This window comes from Agelaius phoeniceus, chromosome 1 (genome assembly GCF_051311805.1).
Source record: "Agelaius phoeniceus isolate bAgePho1 chromosome 1, bAgePho1.hap1, whole genome shotgun sequence".
Classification (NCBI taxonomy): Eukaryota; Metazoa; Chordata; class Aves; order Passeriformes; family Icteridae; genus Agelaius; species Agelaius phoeniceus.
In genome coordinates this window covers 2,102,574-2,119,026 of record NC_135265.1, presented here as the reverse complement: position 1 = coordinate 2,119,026, position 16,453 = coordinate 2,102,574, and the positions used below count along the sequence as shown (strand labels likewise).

At 48.9% G+C, this 16,453-nt stretch overlaps 1 protein-coding gene across 1 annotated transcript in view; it reads left to right on the top strand.

Moving 5' to 3' along the window:
• The window catches only part of WNT9A (Wnt family member 9A), a 66,295-nt gene that overhangs the window by 29,793 nt on the left and 20,049 nt on the right, over positions 1-16,453 (top strand). The window contains exon 2 of the mRNA XM_054646704.2: positions 12,811-13,070. Within this exon, the coding sequence (XP_054502679.1) occupies positions 12,811-13,070 (260 nt within the window). The remainder of the gene's footprint in view (positions 1-12,810; positions 13,071-16,453) is intronic.

Here is a 16,453-nt window from a genome sequence, read left to right as displayed (position 1 = left end):
TTTGTGTAATTGGATAAAAAGTCCCCATTGCAGCTATGGGTGGTTGGTTATTGGGTTAAAAGTGAAAATAATTTCAGTGTCATTTGTTAATTGGACAGTTGATCCTTCAAAGGCCTTGCAGAGAGAGAGATGGGGCTCCATTTTTAGTTTGTTGGAGTGAAGTGCTGCAGAACTCAGGGTTTGTGAGAGTGTGACAGAGATAAGAACTGATAAACATCTGAGTGCCAACAAGAAATTCCATCTCACACATTTTAATCCTGACCCTGGCAAAAAAGAATGAGATTTGACTTATTCCTTTATTATTATCTGTAAAAAGTCTCTCTCTCTCTCTCTCTCTCTCTCTTTTATCAGACTCCTTTAAGCCCTGGAAGGCCCCAGTTGGTAAAATATCAGTGTGCTGTGTGCTTGACACCTCTGGGGCCATTCCTGCTGCCATCCAAAGGGTTCCAGAGTGCAGATGGGTTCAGTGTTAAATGTCCAAATGCTGTGACTGCAGCAAGAAGCATCTTGCAGGTGGTTGGGAACACAACAGCTGCCATTTGGGGTCAAATCAAAGGTTTCTCCAACCACTTGTGGATCTCTGGGGGTTCCAAGGAGAGCTGGGAGCAGTGATGTGGCTCCTGACGTGTCCTGCAGGCTGCCTGTGGTTTAAAGGCTTCCTGAGCCCTCGTGTTTCATCACCCAGCTGCCTGAACCTCCCTTTCCTGAGTTTGTTTAATCCATTTTGGAGTCTGTTCATCGTTCTGGGCTCCACAACATCCGGTGGCAGCGAGCCTTGACGTTTAATGATGTGCACTTTGGAAAAACGGCTCCCTTCTCAATGGCTGCCATTTATTATTATTATTATTATTATTTTATTATTTTTTAATGCTGTGCCTGGTCTGAGTCAAAAGGTCTGATCCCTGCACTGGCCTGAGCAGAGCTCTCCCTGTGGAGCTTCCAGCCCTGGCTGGATCTGCAGGATTTGGTTCTTCTTCTCCTCCTCCTCCTCCTTCTCCTTCTTTCGTCTCCTTCTTTCCCTTCTCCTCCATGGGTTTAGGTGGTTTTGTGTAATTGGATAAAAAAGTCCCCATTGCAGGGCATGGGTGGTTGGTTATTGGGTTAAAGGTAAAAATAATTGAGGTGTCATTTGTTAATTGGACAGTTGATCCTTCAAAGAAGGATGGGCAGGAGGTGTTTTGAGAGCTGGAATTACCCTTTTGAAGGAATGTCCTTACCCCCTGTGTGGTGCTTTCTGATTCCTTCTTGGTAAAATAAATAAATAAAAAGCAGCATCAGTGCAAGGAGCACAGGGAACAAACATTTATGGGGCTTTTGGGCCTCTTTGTTTAGATTTCAAATGCCAAATATCATTTATTCTGTGCAACTCTTCCCAGATGAGGGAAGCTGGTGAGAAAGATCATGAGCTTGGATTTTCTTTGCTTGGAACAGAAAATCAAAGCTGTTTCTGAAGCATTTTGGCCTTTAGGAATTTGGGATTTGTGGTAGGAGCAGATAGGTTTCCATGGGGCTCAAGACCACTGAGCCCCTGGGCCACCTCCTTTGGTCTCCTGTCTTTAAAATCTTGTATAAAATCTTTTGCTGTGTTCTGTCGTGTGATCCATGACATTTGTTGTCCTTTCCTGGTCCTGAGTCCCACCAAAAACTGCTCAAAAGCAAGGCAGGGTGATGATTCTTATCTTCTGTAAGTGGCACCTAGAAATCTCCTTTGTCTTCTATGTCATTTTTGGCCCAATTTTAGATTAAAAATCATGAAATATCTTGAGTTGGAGGGGACCTGCAAGGATTGAGTCCAGCTCCTGGCCCTGCACAGGACACCTCAACAATCTCAGCCTGTGCTTGAGAGCGTGAATTTCTCTAACCCTGTGTCAGGGATGGAGCTGAGATCCTGGGATGAGAGGATATTCAGTAGTGTTAAAAAAACCCCAAAACCCACAAAATATTCCCCCCTCCCCCCAAAAAACCCCAACAAAAGCTCCAATATTTTAAAAATCTGTCCCTTTTTGGGCTTTTGATTTTTTTTTTCCTCCCCTCTAGACCGCGTGGAGTTAATGGGTTAAAACAAACCTTTTATTTTCTTCTCTGGGTTAATTCTTCATCTTCCATTGCACTTTTCCTGCTTCCCTGCATCAAACTCCCAACTCCTCATTGCCTATGCTGCAGGAGGCTACAGGCCAAAAGAAATGATGTTAGGCTAAAAAATTAAAATAAATAAAATAAAAAAATCAAATAAATAAATTAAAATAAATTAAATACAAATGATCAGTGGCTGGGCAAGGAGAAGGGGTTTGGACTGGGGGTCCAGGAGCTGTCCAGCCAAGGAGGGGATGGTGTGGGGGGATAATTCCTGGCACAGGCTGCCAGGGGCAGAGCTAATGCCTCTTAACTCAGCACTGAAAGCCCCTGTTGCCGCCTGGCCCGTGCATTCCACTGGCACCGTTGGGTTGAAAATCCTTTGTAAATCTCCCTGATTGCTGTTTCATTCTTGAGAGGATGAAGGGGAGAGGAAACAACCTTTCCCTCCCCACCCTCTTTCTCTGTTTCTGCTTGTTTGTGGACAGAATGGGTCCTTCCTAGGGGAATTATGTCTTGGGGCTGAGGTTTTTACCTAAAATCAAATTGTCTTTTGCTCTGATGGGCTGGAAACTTCCTGAGGAAGGTTTGGTGTAAGGAGAGGAGGGGGGAAAGAGGAGAAATTCTTCAGCCTTGTGGTTCAGGTGCGCCACCAAAGAGCCAAAATTGATTCTTTCCTCTGCTGAGTTTGTTCCCCCTCACTGGGGAAGGGAAGGCAAACCCTCCCTTCAGTGAGTTTTAATTCATAACCTGTGCAGGCTTCCTGCTTTGCAGGAGAGGGGAATGCTGCAGCAGCTTGGAGGAGCTCCTTGTGGTTCTCCAGTGGAGCTGTTCCTCATGGCACCTCCATCCCATAAAGTCCTCTGCAGGAATGGGAGCATCTCCAGCCCTCCACAGCTGAGCTCTGTCACATCTCTACCCTGCTCATCCACTGAGAGCTTTTTTCCTTTATATGTCACATGCCAAACTTTTTGGTAATTTGTCCAGGGGAAGGTGAGGACCTGTTTTGGCAGGAAATTGGATGAAAGTTTATTTATACATGCAGCAACCGTCCTGTATCTGGGAGAAAACCATCCATGTTTTGTCCCATTCCCAGGGAAATCCCTTCTGAACTGGTTTAAAAACCTGCTGGTGGTTGGAGTCCAGTGTTCTCCCCAGTGCAGGCCTGGAGAAATCTCCCAACTTCCATGTGAGCTTCATCTACATCTGAAATAGGAAACTCTGTGGTAGCACCCAAAAAGAACTTTGGGATCAGAGTGGCAGCTGAGTGCTGGAGGCCATCAGGAGAGCTGTGCTGGAGAGGGCCAAGCAGGAGGTTTGCACCATTGGTTTATTTTGTCCAGAAGCAGCTGTTGTTTTCTCTTTTTGCTGGATGCTGGAATAACTCTGGGTAGGACCTGAGGTTTTGGATCCTTCCATGTCCACGTGTCCATCCTGAGATGGCTCAGAGGAAGCCATTGCATGGATCTATCCAGGCATGGTTGAAGAGAGCTTGAATGATTGAAACCTACAAGAATCTGCACCTTTTCTCCCTAAAAAAGGACCCCAAAAATCTGTTTGAGCAGATTCCATAAGGAGACTGGTGCTTCCTTCCCTGGTGAGTGGGATCTGCTGGGTTGGAAGTTCCCCTGTGCTGTTGCTTTTATCTTCTTTCCTCCTCCTCCCCATTGCTCAGAAGCTGATCCAAGGACCTTAGAGGATTTCCCTCTATCCCCAAACCCCAGAAACCTCCACTAGAAAAACCCATCAAGCACATGCTCTCCTTTGGAGCAGGGCTGTGGGGTTTGGCTGCTTCCCACCTTGATGGTGTGAGCTTGGAAGGGCCTCTCACCCCTACTTGGTGTTTTTGGGAGTGTGTAATGTTGTAGTAAGCTCTGTGAGGAAGCCCTGAGGGAGCTGGGGGTGCTCAGCCTGGAGCAAAGGAGACTCAGGGCTGCCCCCATCACTCTCTGCAGCTCCTGAAAGGTGCCTGTGCTCAGCTGGGCCTGGGCTCTTTCTGCAGCAGCACTGACACAACCAGAGCACACAGCCTCGAGCTGCACCAGGGGAAATACAGGTTGAATAGCAGGGAAAAGCTTTTCACAGAAAGAGTGAGAAAGTTCAGGAATGGCTGCCTGTGGGAACCCAGGAAATTCCTCTGGCTGCCCTGCAGGACTCGAGCCCCTGCCCAGGGGGCTCAGAGACCCTGGCACAGAGCCCAGACCCCCCTGTGCCTTTGACTGAGCCCTTGGAAAAAACAATTACCAACCTTTATATGCAGAATCACAAGCCATGAAAGTTTAAGTAGAATGATAGTGAATTTATCACAGTGTGGAAAAATAGATTTTTGGGGTTTTTAGAATGGGGGTTCAGGGAGCAAGACGGAGGAATCTGGGCATGTCCAGCCTTTCTCCTTCTTCTTCTTGGCCTCCATCTTCTGCTGTGATGGTGGCACTTTTGGGTTGGTTTAGAGTAGAAGCTCAGTGTCTAACACAGGTGATAGGTATTGGGAGATAATTGTAAATATTGCACATGTAGGTTTTTAGTATAAAAAGATAACACAGCCCTGGGGTAGGCAGAGTGCCTCTGTCTGTCCTGCTGGATGGACCTTGGCTGGACAGGAGAAAGAATTTTATAGATAAGGAACAATAAACAACCTTGAGACTGAGAAATGGAGAGCTCTGACTCCTTCTTCGACTGCTGGTCTGGGAAAAGAGACTTTCTAACACATCTTGGGGTCACTGTGAGCAGCAAGAGACCCCAAGAGCTGCCCAGGGAGGTGGTGGAGTCCCCATGCCTGGGTGTGTTTAACAAAGCCTGGATGTGGCACTGGGGGCCAGGGTTTGGTTGAGCTGTTGGGGCTGGGTTGGACTCGATGACCTTGAAGGTCTCTTCCAGCCTGGTCATTCTGGGAATTCTGTGTCTCCAGTAGCCTCTGTGTTTGGGCTGTGACTCCTGTAGAAGCTGCAACTGAGATTTGGGCACTGCTGGCTAAGGAGGAAGTGACATTTGAGAGGTTGTCACCTAAAGAAAGCTCTGGCCACACTGTTGAGAGGAAGATAAGGATCAAAACAGCCATTGGGGCGTAATTGTGATGGGAATTTCTGTGCTCTTTGCTGGAGTTTATAATTGCTTTATTTCGTGGTCTCCCACAGCCAGGCCCCATTGTTTGGGGACAATGACAGGGAGAGGTGAGCCCAGGGCAGAGCTGGCTGGGAATGGACCTGAGGGAGGAGAACTGGCATGGCCATGAGGGACGGTGGAACTCGCAAAGATGAGTTTTAGCAAAGCTGGGTTTGGTTCCTGGCTGGGGTTCAGCTCTGTCCTGTAAAGGCCTGTGTGGTTTGGATTCCCTCAGGCTGGGAATAACGCTTTTCCTCCTGTCACCTTCCTCGACCCTCGCAATGTCACAGCATCTTGTCAGGGGATCACTGGGAAAATTACACTGGGAAAGGGGTGAGGTGGAAGTGGGGAATTCTGACAGAACAACCTTTGTGAACACTTGCTGAGATTTCATTTTGGAAGCCTGAGGTTTGGAGAATCCATAACCTTATTTTTATGTAATCTAAGGAGATCTGGGATATTTTAGAGTTCACATGGACACTTAAAACTGTAAACATTTAAAAGCCCAAACAATGCAGAATGTGGTGGTTGAGCCTTCCATGTCCAGCTCTTCTTCCAAATATCAAATCTTCACTACTTACCTTGAAATTCAGATTATTTTCTTGGACTTCTGGGTTTTTATACTTCAAATATTCAATAGCCTTTGTGGGAGGATGAGTGTGATAAATCAATTTAGGAAAGATTCACGGAGTAGGAATGTGATGAAAGGAGAGAAAGATAGCAACTGGAGGTTATTTGGTACAAAATAAAATAATATAGGCCTGGTATTCAGCATAACTCAGACTCCTTGAGCTATGGAATCATTAATTTAGGTGTTGTGGTGAAGACTCGTGGTCAAGCTGTCAATTTTCCAGAAGATTTTTTAATTATGAAAGGAAAAGTGGTGGAAAGAGAAGAAAAAGGGCTGAAAATGTGGCAATTCCACAGGAAAAAATTAGTGTGGAAAGTGGAATTAGAATTAATCCAGTCATTGTACTGATGGACCAAAGAGAAATTTCCTAATCCAGGAGGAAGTGGGGTAGGAATGCAGAATTTCAGCAGCCCTGTCATTCCAGGTGGGAGCAGCAGAGGAAACAGCTCCAGTGGCACTTGCAAAGGAAACTCTGGAGCACCTCAAAACTGAGGGTGCCCTCACAGGTCTGTGTAGGTGCCTTAAATCTGCCTCATCCTGCTCCAATCCCCGGCAGGAAAGTCCCCACTTCAACAAGGGAAAATCCAGGGGCACTGATGGAAGTGTGAGCTGATGAGGCCATAAAAACTCTTGACCCCTGAGATGAGTGGGAAGCAGGATCTGTCTTGAGTTGCCTCTTGGAAGGTCAATAATTCCATGATGTCACAGATAAAACCTGGCCTGTGTAGTAGAGCCAGGGCTCTGCTTGGGATCTCTCCCAAATCTTTGGGTGATTGAACTCCAGGAAAAAAAAAAAAAGTAATTAGCAAGGTTTGAGATGAAGTTCACGACCAAGGAAGTGACAGGAATAGAGTGTGTGCAAACCAGATGGGTCTTGCTTTTTACATCAATTCATGATAAATATGGAAAGTGGAACTAGAATTAATCCAGGCATTGTACAGATGGACCGAAGAGAAATTTCCTAACAGAGGAGGAAGTGGGATGGAAATGCAGAATTTCAGCAGCCCTGTCATTGCAGGTGGACACAGCAGAGCAAACAGCTCATCTTGGATCCCAGCTCCAGTGGCACTTGATTTAATTATAAACCTTCTGATTTCCTGGCTTCAGACTGGTGGAACTGGAATGGGAATAGCACAAAGGATGCTGCAATGGTTCCTCTCAGGGTGCTGGGGCAGCCAGGTCCTTCCTGATTTTTGGATCTTGCACTCAGAGCAGAAATTGGAGAAGATTAGGTCAAAACCCACAGAATATCCTGAGTTGGAAGGGACCCACAAGGTGCAAAATTCTGCAGCAGAAATTTAAAATCCTGAATTCTATGAACAGTCTCTTGACTCTGGAGGTTGATGTTGCTCTCAGAGTCAAATTCCAGAGGGGTAAATCTTCCTGGGTTGTGTGCAATGAGCTGTTTGCTCTCTCTCCAGGTTCCTGGTGGACACACACACAGAACCCTTTGGAATCTTGGAATCTAGCTTAAAACAGTTTGGCTTAGAACAGCTGGTTCTCAGCTTAGAACCAGCTAAGTTTGGCTTAGATGGTCTTGGCTTTAAGACCATCCAGTTCCTACCTTTTTCCACTTAGAGGTGTCCACTCCATCTCCCACTCAGCCCCTTCTTGGAGCAAAATTACACAATCACAGGGTTCTGGCTGGCACTTTAATTGTAACAGCCATGGCTTGGGTGTGTAAAAAACAACAAAAAAAAAACATAGACACACACAGCCCCTGAAAGATTTCCTTGGCAAGAACAGCTTGGCCTTTGTGAGGAGCTGAGAAAGCGTCCGACTGACACCGTTGCCTTACAGGACCTCGCTCAGCTGAGGTTGCATAAAAGGGCTTTATGGGATTAGAAGGGCTCCATGCAGCAGCGTGTCAGGTGGGGCAGCTCTCCCTGCCTCTGCCTGGCCTTTGTTATTGATGCCACGCTCTGCAAAGTGCCACCTCACCCCTGTCCCCAGGGCCTCTGGAATGTGCGTGCGGAGCCGAGGGCCCCCGAAGGGAAAACGTGTGTGTGGGTCTGTGTGTGTGGCTTCTGCTCTTCACCTGGCAGGGTTTCTGTGTGCTGGTCAGGGAAAACCCCTTTTCCCCCTCAATTTACTCCTTGGCTTGTTCCAGGGGTGCTTCTGAGCAGCAATGCAGGCAGGATCTCTGTTCATTGTGTTACCCAGGTTGTTCTTCCACCAGCTGTGGGAGAGTTGTGGCACTGTGAAGAACCTTGAATCCCATTTCCTGCCATCTGCTGGTTTCTGGCTCTTTAGTTTGTGTGTGTTTAGGTGACTTTTGTCACTTAAACACCATTGCTATCAGCCAGTTTTCTGGCCAGTTGATCTGTGAGAAACTGGACTTTGAAATATCCCAAAGCCAAGCTTCTGCTCTTCACCTGGCAGGGTTTCTGTGTGCTGGTGAGGGAAAACCCCTTTTCCCCCTCAATTTACTCCTTGGCTTGTTCCAGGGGTGCTTCTGAGCAGCAATGCAGGCAGTGATGGGATCTCTGTTCATTGTGGTTTTACATGGGTTGTTCTTCTGCCAGTAGTGGCACTGTGAAGCACCATGAATCCCATTTCCTGACATCTGCTGGTCCCTGGATCTTTATTTTGTGTGTTTAGGTGACTTTTGTCACCTAAACACCATTGCTATCAGCCAGTTTTCTGGCCAGTTGATCTGTGAGAAACTGGACTTTTAAATATCCCAAAGCCAAGCTTCTGCTCTTCACCTGGCAGGGTTTCTGTGTGCTGGTGAGGGAAAACCCCTTTTCCCCCTCATTTTAGTCCTTGGCTTGTTCCAGGAATGCTTCTGAGTAGTAATGGGTGGATCTCTGTAAATCGTGGTGTCACCCAGGTTGTTCTTCTGCCAGTTGTGGCACTGTGAATCTCCATGAATCCCATTTCCTGCCATCTGCTGGTCTCTGGATCTTTATTTTGTGTGTGTTTAGGTGACTTTTGTTGGAGATACACACCATTGCTATCGGCCAGTTTAGCAAGGCTGATCTGTGGGAAAGTGTAATTTGAAGTATCCCAAAGCCAAGCAGCTGAGGGGGAAAGGTGGGAAGAGGGTGGGAATCACCAATTGCTCTGCAGAATTCTTGGCTGCAGCATCAATTCACATCTCCCTCCTCACTCCAAGAGAATCTGCTACAGCATCCTTGGAGCTTTTTCCCAGACCATTTAGGTGAACAACCCCTGCTCAGCTGGAAAGAAAAAAATGGGGAGAGGGAGCTTGGGAGATGTTTGGATGCCTCCCTCGCTCTCCTTTGCCAGCTGAGGGACTCTGGTGCCAGCCATCAAAGTTTGCAGGAGTGAATCTTTAGGGTACCAGGAAAGCCAGGAATGAACGTCCTGGAGATCTTGTTACAGATCTTTGCTGCAGTGAAGCTCAGGCTGAGGCACCTCTGTCCTGAATGAGCCTCCTGGGAGCTTTGGCTGAGTTTTGGGAGGCACCAGGGCTGGGTGATGTCCTCTTCTCCTTGGGGAGGAGCTGGGACAGGCCAGGAATGAAAGGGTTAAAATATGCTTCAAACAGACCTTGCTGTTTGGCCTTTCAGATTTTACAACAACAACAACAACAACAACAACAACAACAACAATAATAATAATAATAATAATAATAATAATAATAATAATAATAATAATATATTATTATATATTATATATTATATATTATTATGATATAATAATAAATACAATATAAAATTATATAAATGTATTATATAATAATATAATAATAGATACAATATTATTATATATTATTCTAGATAATAATAATAATTATTATTATTATTATTATCATTATCATTATCATTATCATTATCATTATTATTATTTTGGGGGGAGCAAAACTTGAGGGAAGATATTTTTCCATGTTTCCCACCAATCCCTCTGTGCTTTTATCACGGCAGGGTTTTTCTGGAGATATCAACACCTTTGAGTGTAACTGAAGGAGAACATTTTCCTGCCCACCTTTGTCTTAAAAGTCCCACCTCAGCCATTTTTGCTCCCTCCCTGAGATATATCTGATATTAAATCACCTCATCAATGCCTCAGTAATGACTGGATCTGTACTGGATGTGCCTGGCTGGGACTCAGGGCAGGATTTTGTGCCCATTGTGCACCAAGGTTTGGGAGTTAAAGCATCCTGAGCCCCTGTGCTGCTGGCAGGATGCATCCCATTAATTAGAGAGAAATACTCATTAAAACCAGCAAATCACTGCTCCTGTCTTGGGTTTTTAGTGGTTGAAATGGCTTTTGAGGTATTAAAGAGTCTTTTTTCTAGCCCTGCATCTGAAGAAGTTGAGATGCTTTGGTTTTTAAGGTTGTTTATTTAATTTTTTTATCTATTACATTTTTTTCTGACTTGCTGAGGTTTGTTTGGTAGGTCTGTTTGTGGCACACTGACTGTCTTTGGGGTGGTGGTAGTTTTTTATACTAAGAACTATGTGTACTTTATTTGCAATAATTTAAAAATACTTATCACTTATGTTAGACAGTCTGTCTCTAATTTAGAAGTGTCACTATTAGAGCAGAAGATGGAGGACAAGAATAATAATAAGAAGGACAGGACACACTTAGATCTCTCTATCTTGCTTTTTGAACTTTTATTCTAAATGTTTAAAATCCTACTTTTTTCACATTGTGACAAATTAACTGTCATTCTGCTTAAACTCTTGTGGCTTGTACATCTTCACACAAAGCTGGCAATTTTCTCTGTGGGCTAAAATCTCTTTTTAACCTCTTTGCCAGGGTCTTGAGCCTTCCAGGGCAGTCAGGAATGCCCTGGGTTCCCACACTCCTGCAGGACAGGTGGGGCTTTAAGGGGTTTCCAGCATTTCAGCAAATTGGGTGAAGGAGCTCCTTTCTCATTCCCATCACCCCATTTTTCCCAGTGCCATTAATTAGAGAGAAATACTCATTAAAACCAGCCAATCACTGCTCCTGCAGGACGGGTGGGGCTTTAAGGGGTTTCCAGCATCTCAGCAAAGAGGGGTGAGGGAGCTCCCCTCCCATTGCCATCACCCCATTTTTCCCAGTGCTCCTGCAGCACTGGAGATGTCCCAGCAGCACTGGAGATGTGCCCAACCTTCCCCAGTGCAGGACTGCAGCATTCCAGCGTGTTCCCAGCTCTGGATTCCCAGATTTTCCCAGCCATTTTTTCCTTTCTGGCTGTGGAACGTGTCTGCAGGTGCTGTGTGAGCCATTCCTCCCATTGCCATCACCCCATTTTTCCCAGTGCTCCTGCAGCACTGGAGATGTCCCCAACCTTCCCCAGTGCAGGACTGCAACATTCCAGCGTGTTCCCAGCTCTGGATTCCCAGATTTTCCCAGCCATTTTTTTAATTTCTGGCTGTGGAATGTGTCTGCAGGTGCTGTGTGAGCCCTGGTTGGTGATTCCCATGGACTGTGGGACTGGCACGTGGCCGGAGCAGGGCACAGCCAGCACTGTGGGGCACAGCAGCCTGGCCAGCAGAGCTCTCCTGAGCCCAGCAGATGTTCCTGCAGCCTCCCTGCTCCTGGGGACCATGCCAGCCTGGTCCTTTGCCAGCAGCTGTCACTTGACACCAGGAACAGTCCCCTGGCATCTTTTGTTGCCCACTGTCGAGTCAAGAACCTTGTGCTGGTGGAGGGAGGGGACGAGGCAAAGGGACATGAATTTCTTGGGGTTATGGGATTTTTTTTTTTAGGTTTTGAGCTTGTTCTGTCCTGTAAAAGCTTTTGGCAGCATCTCCTGGGAAGTGTGTCCTGCTCTCCAGCCTCGGGCTGTGGCTTGCTGGGTTTTGTGTCAGGATCTCCTCTGCTGAGGGCAGGGCGGCTTTCTGTGCATTCTCAGGGTGTCTCTTGGGCTCTGATGGGACAAATCATCCTCTGTGCCTTCCCCAGCTGGGTTCTGGCTCTGCTTGGTGTGCTAAAATGATTTTTTGTTTATGCCCAGGACAGTGACAGTGGTGTTCATGTATTTTTGCCAGTTCCCCAAGTTCATGCAGTGAGGCACCTGAAATGATTTCTTTCCACTTTCAGTTTTAAACACAGTCCTGTGGTGGAGGTGGCCAAGGGTTTATGCCCAAACAAGCTCTGTGAGATCTGCTAGGGAGCATAAATCCAAATATTTCCTCTTAGCTTTTTCCTGCTGCCACCTTGCACACACACTGTGAGGAGCCTCACTCTAAATCAAATCCACAGGGTTGCTCAGCCAGGAGATCCTGATCCCGCCAGTGACCCCATTTCTATCACTGCATTTCATGGAATCCCAGAATGGTTTGGGTTGGAAGGACCTTAAAGACCATCTAGATCCAAGCCCCTGCCCTGGCTGGGGATGCCACTCACTAGATCAGCGTCCAGCCTGGCCTTGGACACTTCAGGGATGGTGCAACCACAGCCTCTCTAAGCAACCTGTGCCAGGGCCTCACCACCTTCATGGGGGAGAATTTCTGAGCTGGGGGTGCTCAGCCTGGAGCAAAGGAGACTCAGGGCTGCCCCCATCACTCTCTGCAGCTCCTGAAAGGTGCCTGTGCTCAGCTGGCCCTGGGCTCTTTCTGCAGCAGCACTGACACAACCAGAGCACACAGCCTCAAGGGAAATACAGGCTGGAAATTAGGAAAAAGTTTTTCACAGAAAGAGTGATAAAGTTCTGGAATGGCTGCCCAGGGAGGTGGTGGAGTCCCCATGCCTGGGTGTGTTTAACAAAGCCTGGATGTGGCACTGGGTGCCAGGGTTTGGTTGAGCTGTTGGGGCTGGGTTGGACTCGATGGTCTTGGAGGTCTCTTCCAACCTGGTCATTCTGGGAATTCTCTGATTCTGTGGAAGGAAGGGGCTTTAATGGCAGGGCAGAAGCACTGGCCAGAGCACACAGGTCTCCTCCCCGTGCCCAGCCAAGGCTGCAGCAGGAGTGTCCCAGCCCAAAAGGTCTCTCTAAACCCATCTCTGCTTTGCTGTCTCTGCCAGCCTTGTGATTCTGTGAACCTTGCAGCAATTTTTTGTTTCCCCTGCCCTCACCATGGTGTCCCTGTGTTTCTCTGCAGGCTGACGGGGAACGAACCCCTGACCATCCTCCCTCTGACCTCAGAAATGGAGGAGGCGGCCGTCAAGGCCCACTACAAGGTGTGTGACCGCCTGAAGCTGGAGAAGAAGCAGCGCCGGATGTGCCGGCGCGACCCCGGCGTGGCCGAGACGCTGATGGAGGCCATCAGCATGAGCGCCCTGGAGTGCCAGTACCAGTTCCGCTTCGAGCGCTGGAACTGCACCCTGGAGGGCCGCTACCGTGCCAGCCTGCTCAAGAGAGGTGGGGCTGGGGGCGTCTGGGGGGGCCCTCAAGGGAGGGGAGTATGGGGGATTGGGGGGGTCCTCAGGGGAGGGGAGTCTGGGGCCACCTCAAGAGAAATGAGTCTGAGGGGCCTCCTCAAGGGAGGTCTGGAGGGGAGGCCTCTTCAAGAAAGGTGTGTTTGGGGCCTCCTCAAGGGAGAGGAGTCTGGGGGTCTGGGGGCTCCTGAAGAGAAATGAATCTCGGGGCTCCTCAAGGGAGGGGAGTCTGGGGGCTCCTAAAGAGAAATGAATCTCGGGGCTCCTCAAGGGAGGGGAGTCTGGGGAGTGACAGGGGCCTCCTCAAGACAGGTGAGTCTGGGGGGACTAGCGGGGCTCCTCTGGGGTTGTCAGGGGTTTCCTCAAGACAGATGAGTCTGGGGGGCTTCAGGAGGCTCCTAAAGAGAAATGAGTCTGGGGGCTCCTCAAGGCAGGTGAGTCTGGGGGGCTCCTAAAGGGAAATGAGTCTGGGGGCTCCTCAAGGGAGGTGAGTCTGAGGGGTCTGGGTGCTCATCAAGGGAGGTGAGACTGGGGGTTCTTCAAGGGAGGTGAGTCTGGGGGGGTCTCAGGGGTCTCCTCATGAGAGGTGAGACTGGGGGCTCCTCAAGGGAGGGGAGTCTGGGGGGGTCTCTGGGGGCTCCTAAAGAGAAATGAGTCTGAGGGGTCTCCTCAAGAGAAGTGAGCCTGAGGGGTTCCTCAAGAGAGGGGGGTCTGGGGGGGCCTCCTCAAGAGAAATGATTCTGGGGGGCTCCTCAAGAGAGGTGAGTCTGGGGGACTCCTCATGGAGGTGAGTCTGGGGGATGAGTCTGGGGGGCTCCTCAAGAGAAATGAGTCTGTGGGGCCTCCTCAAGGGAGGTGAGTCTGGGGGATGTCAAGGGTCTCCTCAAGAGAGGGGAATCTGGGGGGCTCCTCAAGGGAGGTGAGTCTGGGGCCTCCTCAGGAGAGGTGAGTCTGGGGGGTCTCAGGGGTCTTCTCAGAGAGGGGAATCTGGGGGGCTCCTCAAGAGAAATGAGTCTGGGGGCTCCTCAAGGGAGGTGAGTCTGGGGGCTCCTCAAGGGAGGTGAGTCTGGGGAGTCTTGGGGGTCTTCTCAAGACAGGTGAGTCTGGGGGGTCTCGGGGCTCTCTGCTCTCATCTCCTGCCCTGATGGCCAATCTGGGCCATCCTTTGCTGGTGGTTCTTCCCCTGAGGTCCACCAAGAGCTCAGTGCAAGGCCTGAGCTCATCCCTGGAAGTGCAGGGCAGGCAGAGAATGTGCTAATGGGGGTAATTTATGGGCTTGCCCTCTCTGCTTCCCACTGCTGGCCCTGGCTGCTCCCCTTGGAGGCTGGAGGTGTTTGTGCAGGTCTCTGCAGTTCCATTTTCTGCCCATTTCTGCTGGAAACTGAGCTGCTGCTGGAGGAGAGCATTGGGAAGCTCTCAGAGCTGTCCCCTCTTTCTTTATTATTTCTCCTGTTTATTTCTCCTATTTATTTCTCCTGTTTATCATTGCCAGTATCTCAGGAAAGAAGTTGAGAACATGCCTTTTTTAAGGAAATAAGGCAAACCAGGCTATTTGTGTTCTGTGCTGTCCTGTTAGAGGGGACAAGGGAAGCCCTGTCACGGTACAGGGCAAAAGTGGCTGTGTGCTGTTACTGCCATGGATGTGAGCAGTGAGTAATTAATTCACCTCTTCCCAGCAGCTCAGGTGGAGATGGCCAGAAATTAGGATTATTGGAGGAGAAAGTGATGTTTTTAGTTCTTTTCTTTGTACCACCACATATAATCCAGTTTCTTCCACCCTCCCAGTAAAATCCAGGTGTTATTTCCAGGCTGCAGCACCATTTTACAGACAGCATTCGAGGGGCTCCAGGGCTTTGGTGACTTCCAGAAAACCCCACGCTCAGCAATGGGCCTGGACCTGGAAAAGCCAGGGTGTGAAAGTCTTTAGAGATAAGAGCAGAGGTTTGCAGGGCTAATTAGTGAGGAGGAGTAATTCAGAAGCACCGGGCTTAACTAATGCACTGTCACTGACTGGTGGAAACAAGGAAAGTCCTTATGAAACCCAAGAGGTCCGGGCCAGAGCTGCAAGACATTTAAAAATATCCCTGCATGCCAGAGGAGTCCCTGGATTAGTGGTGCCTTGGGGAAGCCAAGCACTTTCTCATGCTGACACCTGGAGGCCACAGCTCGTTCCTTCAGACCTGCCTGTCCCCTGGGCAGGGCAGCCTGGAGTTAAAACCCCACAGAGACCCCCCCATCTCAGCCCTTGTCAGGGATCTGGGTGATAAATGAGAGCTCTGAGGGCTGCGGGGCTCTGCTGCTGTCTCATTCTGCCGTGGTTTATATCCCTGCAGCATCTCTGCCCTGCCCCGCTGCTGTAAATCCTTCAGGTGGTGTTCCTGAGCAGTAACACAGTGCTCTGTAAATCTTCCTCCTCCTCCTCCTCCTCCTCTGCAGGAGCTGCTGGTTCCTGGCTCAGCATTGCAGCAAGTGGTACCCCAGGGCAAAGGCTGGCATGTATCACCCACTAGGACACAGCTTTCCAAATCCATCACTGAGGGCTTGTTTCTCCTCCTCGTCCAGGGAGAAAGGAAAAAAAGGGGAAAAAAAACCCCATTTTTTTCACTTAAAAGCAGAAACTTTTTTTACACTTTGGTCACCAGACCAGCCCTGGCTGCTGGTTTGCAGCTTGGGCTGATGCAGCCCCCGTTTCTTAAAATAACAGGGGATTGTTTAAGGGACTCGTTATCCTCTTTGGATACTCGTGCACAATTTTGGAAATGGCTGAAACTGGATAGCCAGGCCCGGCAGACTGTCAATGCACCGGGGCTTAGAATGCCTGCATTGATTTAAAGCTCATTATCTTGTTACAAAATATCTTGGTGCAATCAAATAGTGCGTGGTGGAGATGGCTTTAAAATCTGGCCAGAGCCAAATGTCACATGGAGCTCGTTGGGAGCTGTGAGATGATCCCCGTGCTGATGGGCACAGGGAATCTGGGAAGCTCTCAGTGCTGGAGAAGGGGAGGAGTGGAGACAAAGCTGGTGCAAGGGGAGAAGCTGGCAGATGAGCTGCTCCTGCTGGCTTTCTGTCAGGTCTGGAATGCGCCGTGGTCGCACGGCGCTGACTTTCTGCTGGGATTCCACAACTGCTCTGGATTCAGCAGGGTGGAGAGCTGGGCTGCCCAGTTCAGCAGTTCAGGCTGGTGGCTGGGAGCTGAGTGTGCAAGGCCAGCTTGGATGGGGTTTGGAGCGACCTGGCATAGTGGGAGGTGTCCCTGCCCAGGACAGGATGGATCTCAGCATCCCTCCAACCCAAACCACAGGCTCAGAGCTCCAGGTCAGGGTTTGCACACCCCATGCCAATGAGGATTCTCTGTTTGACACT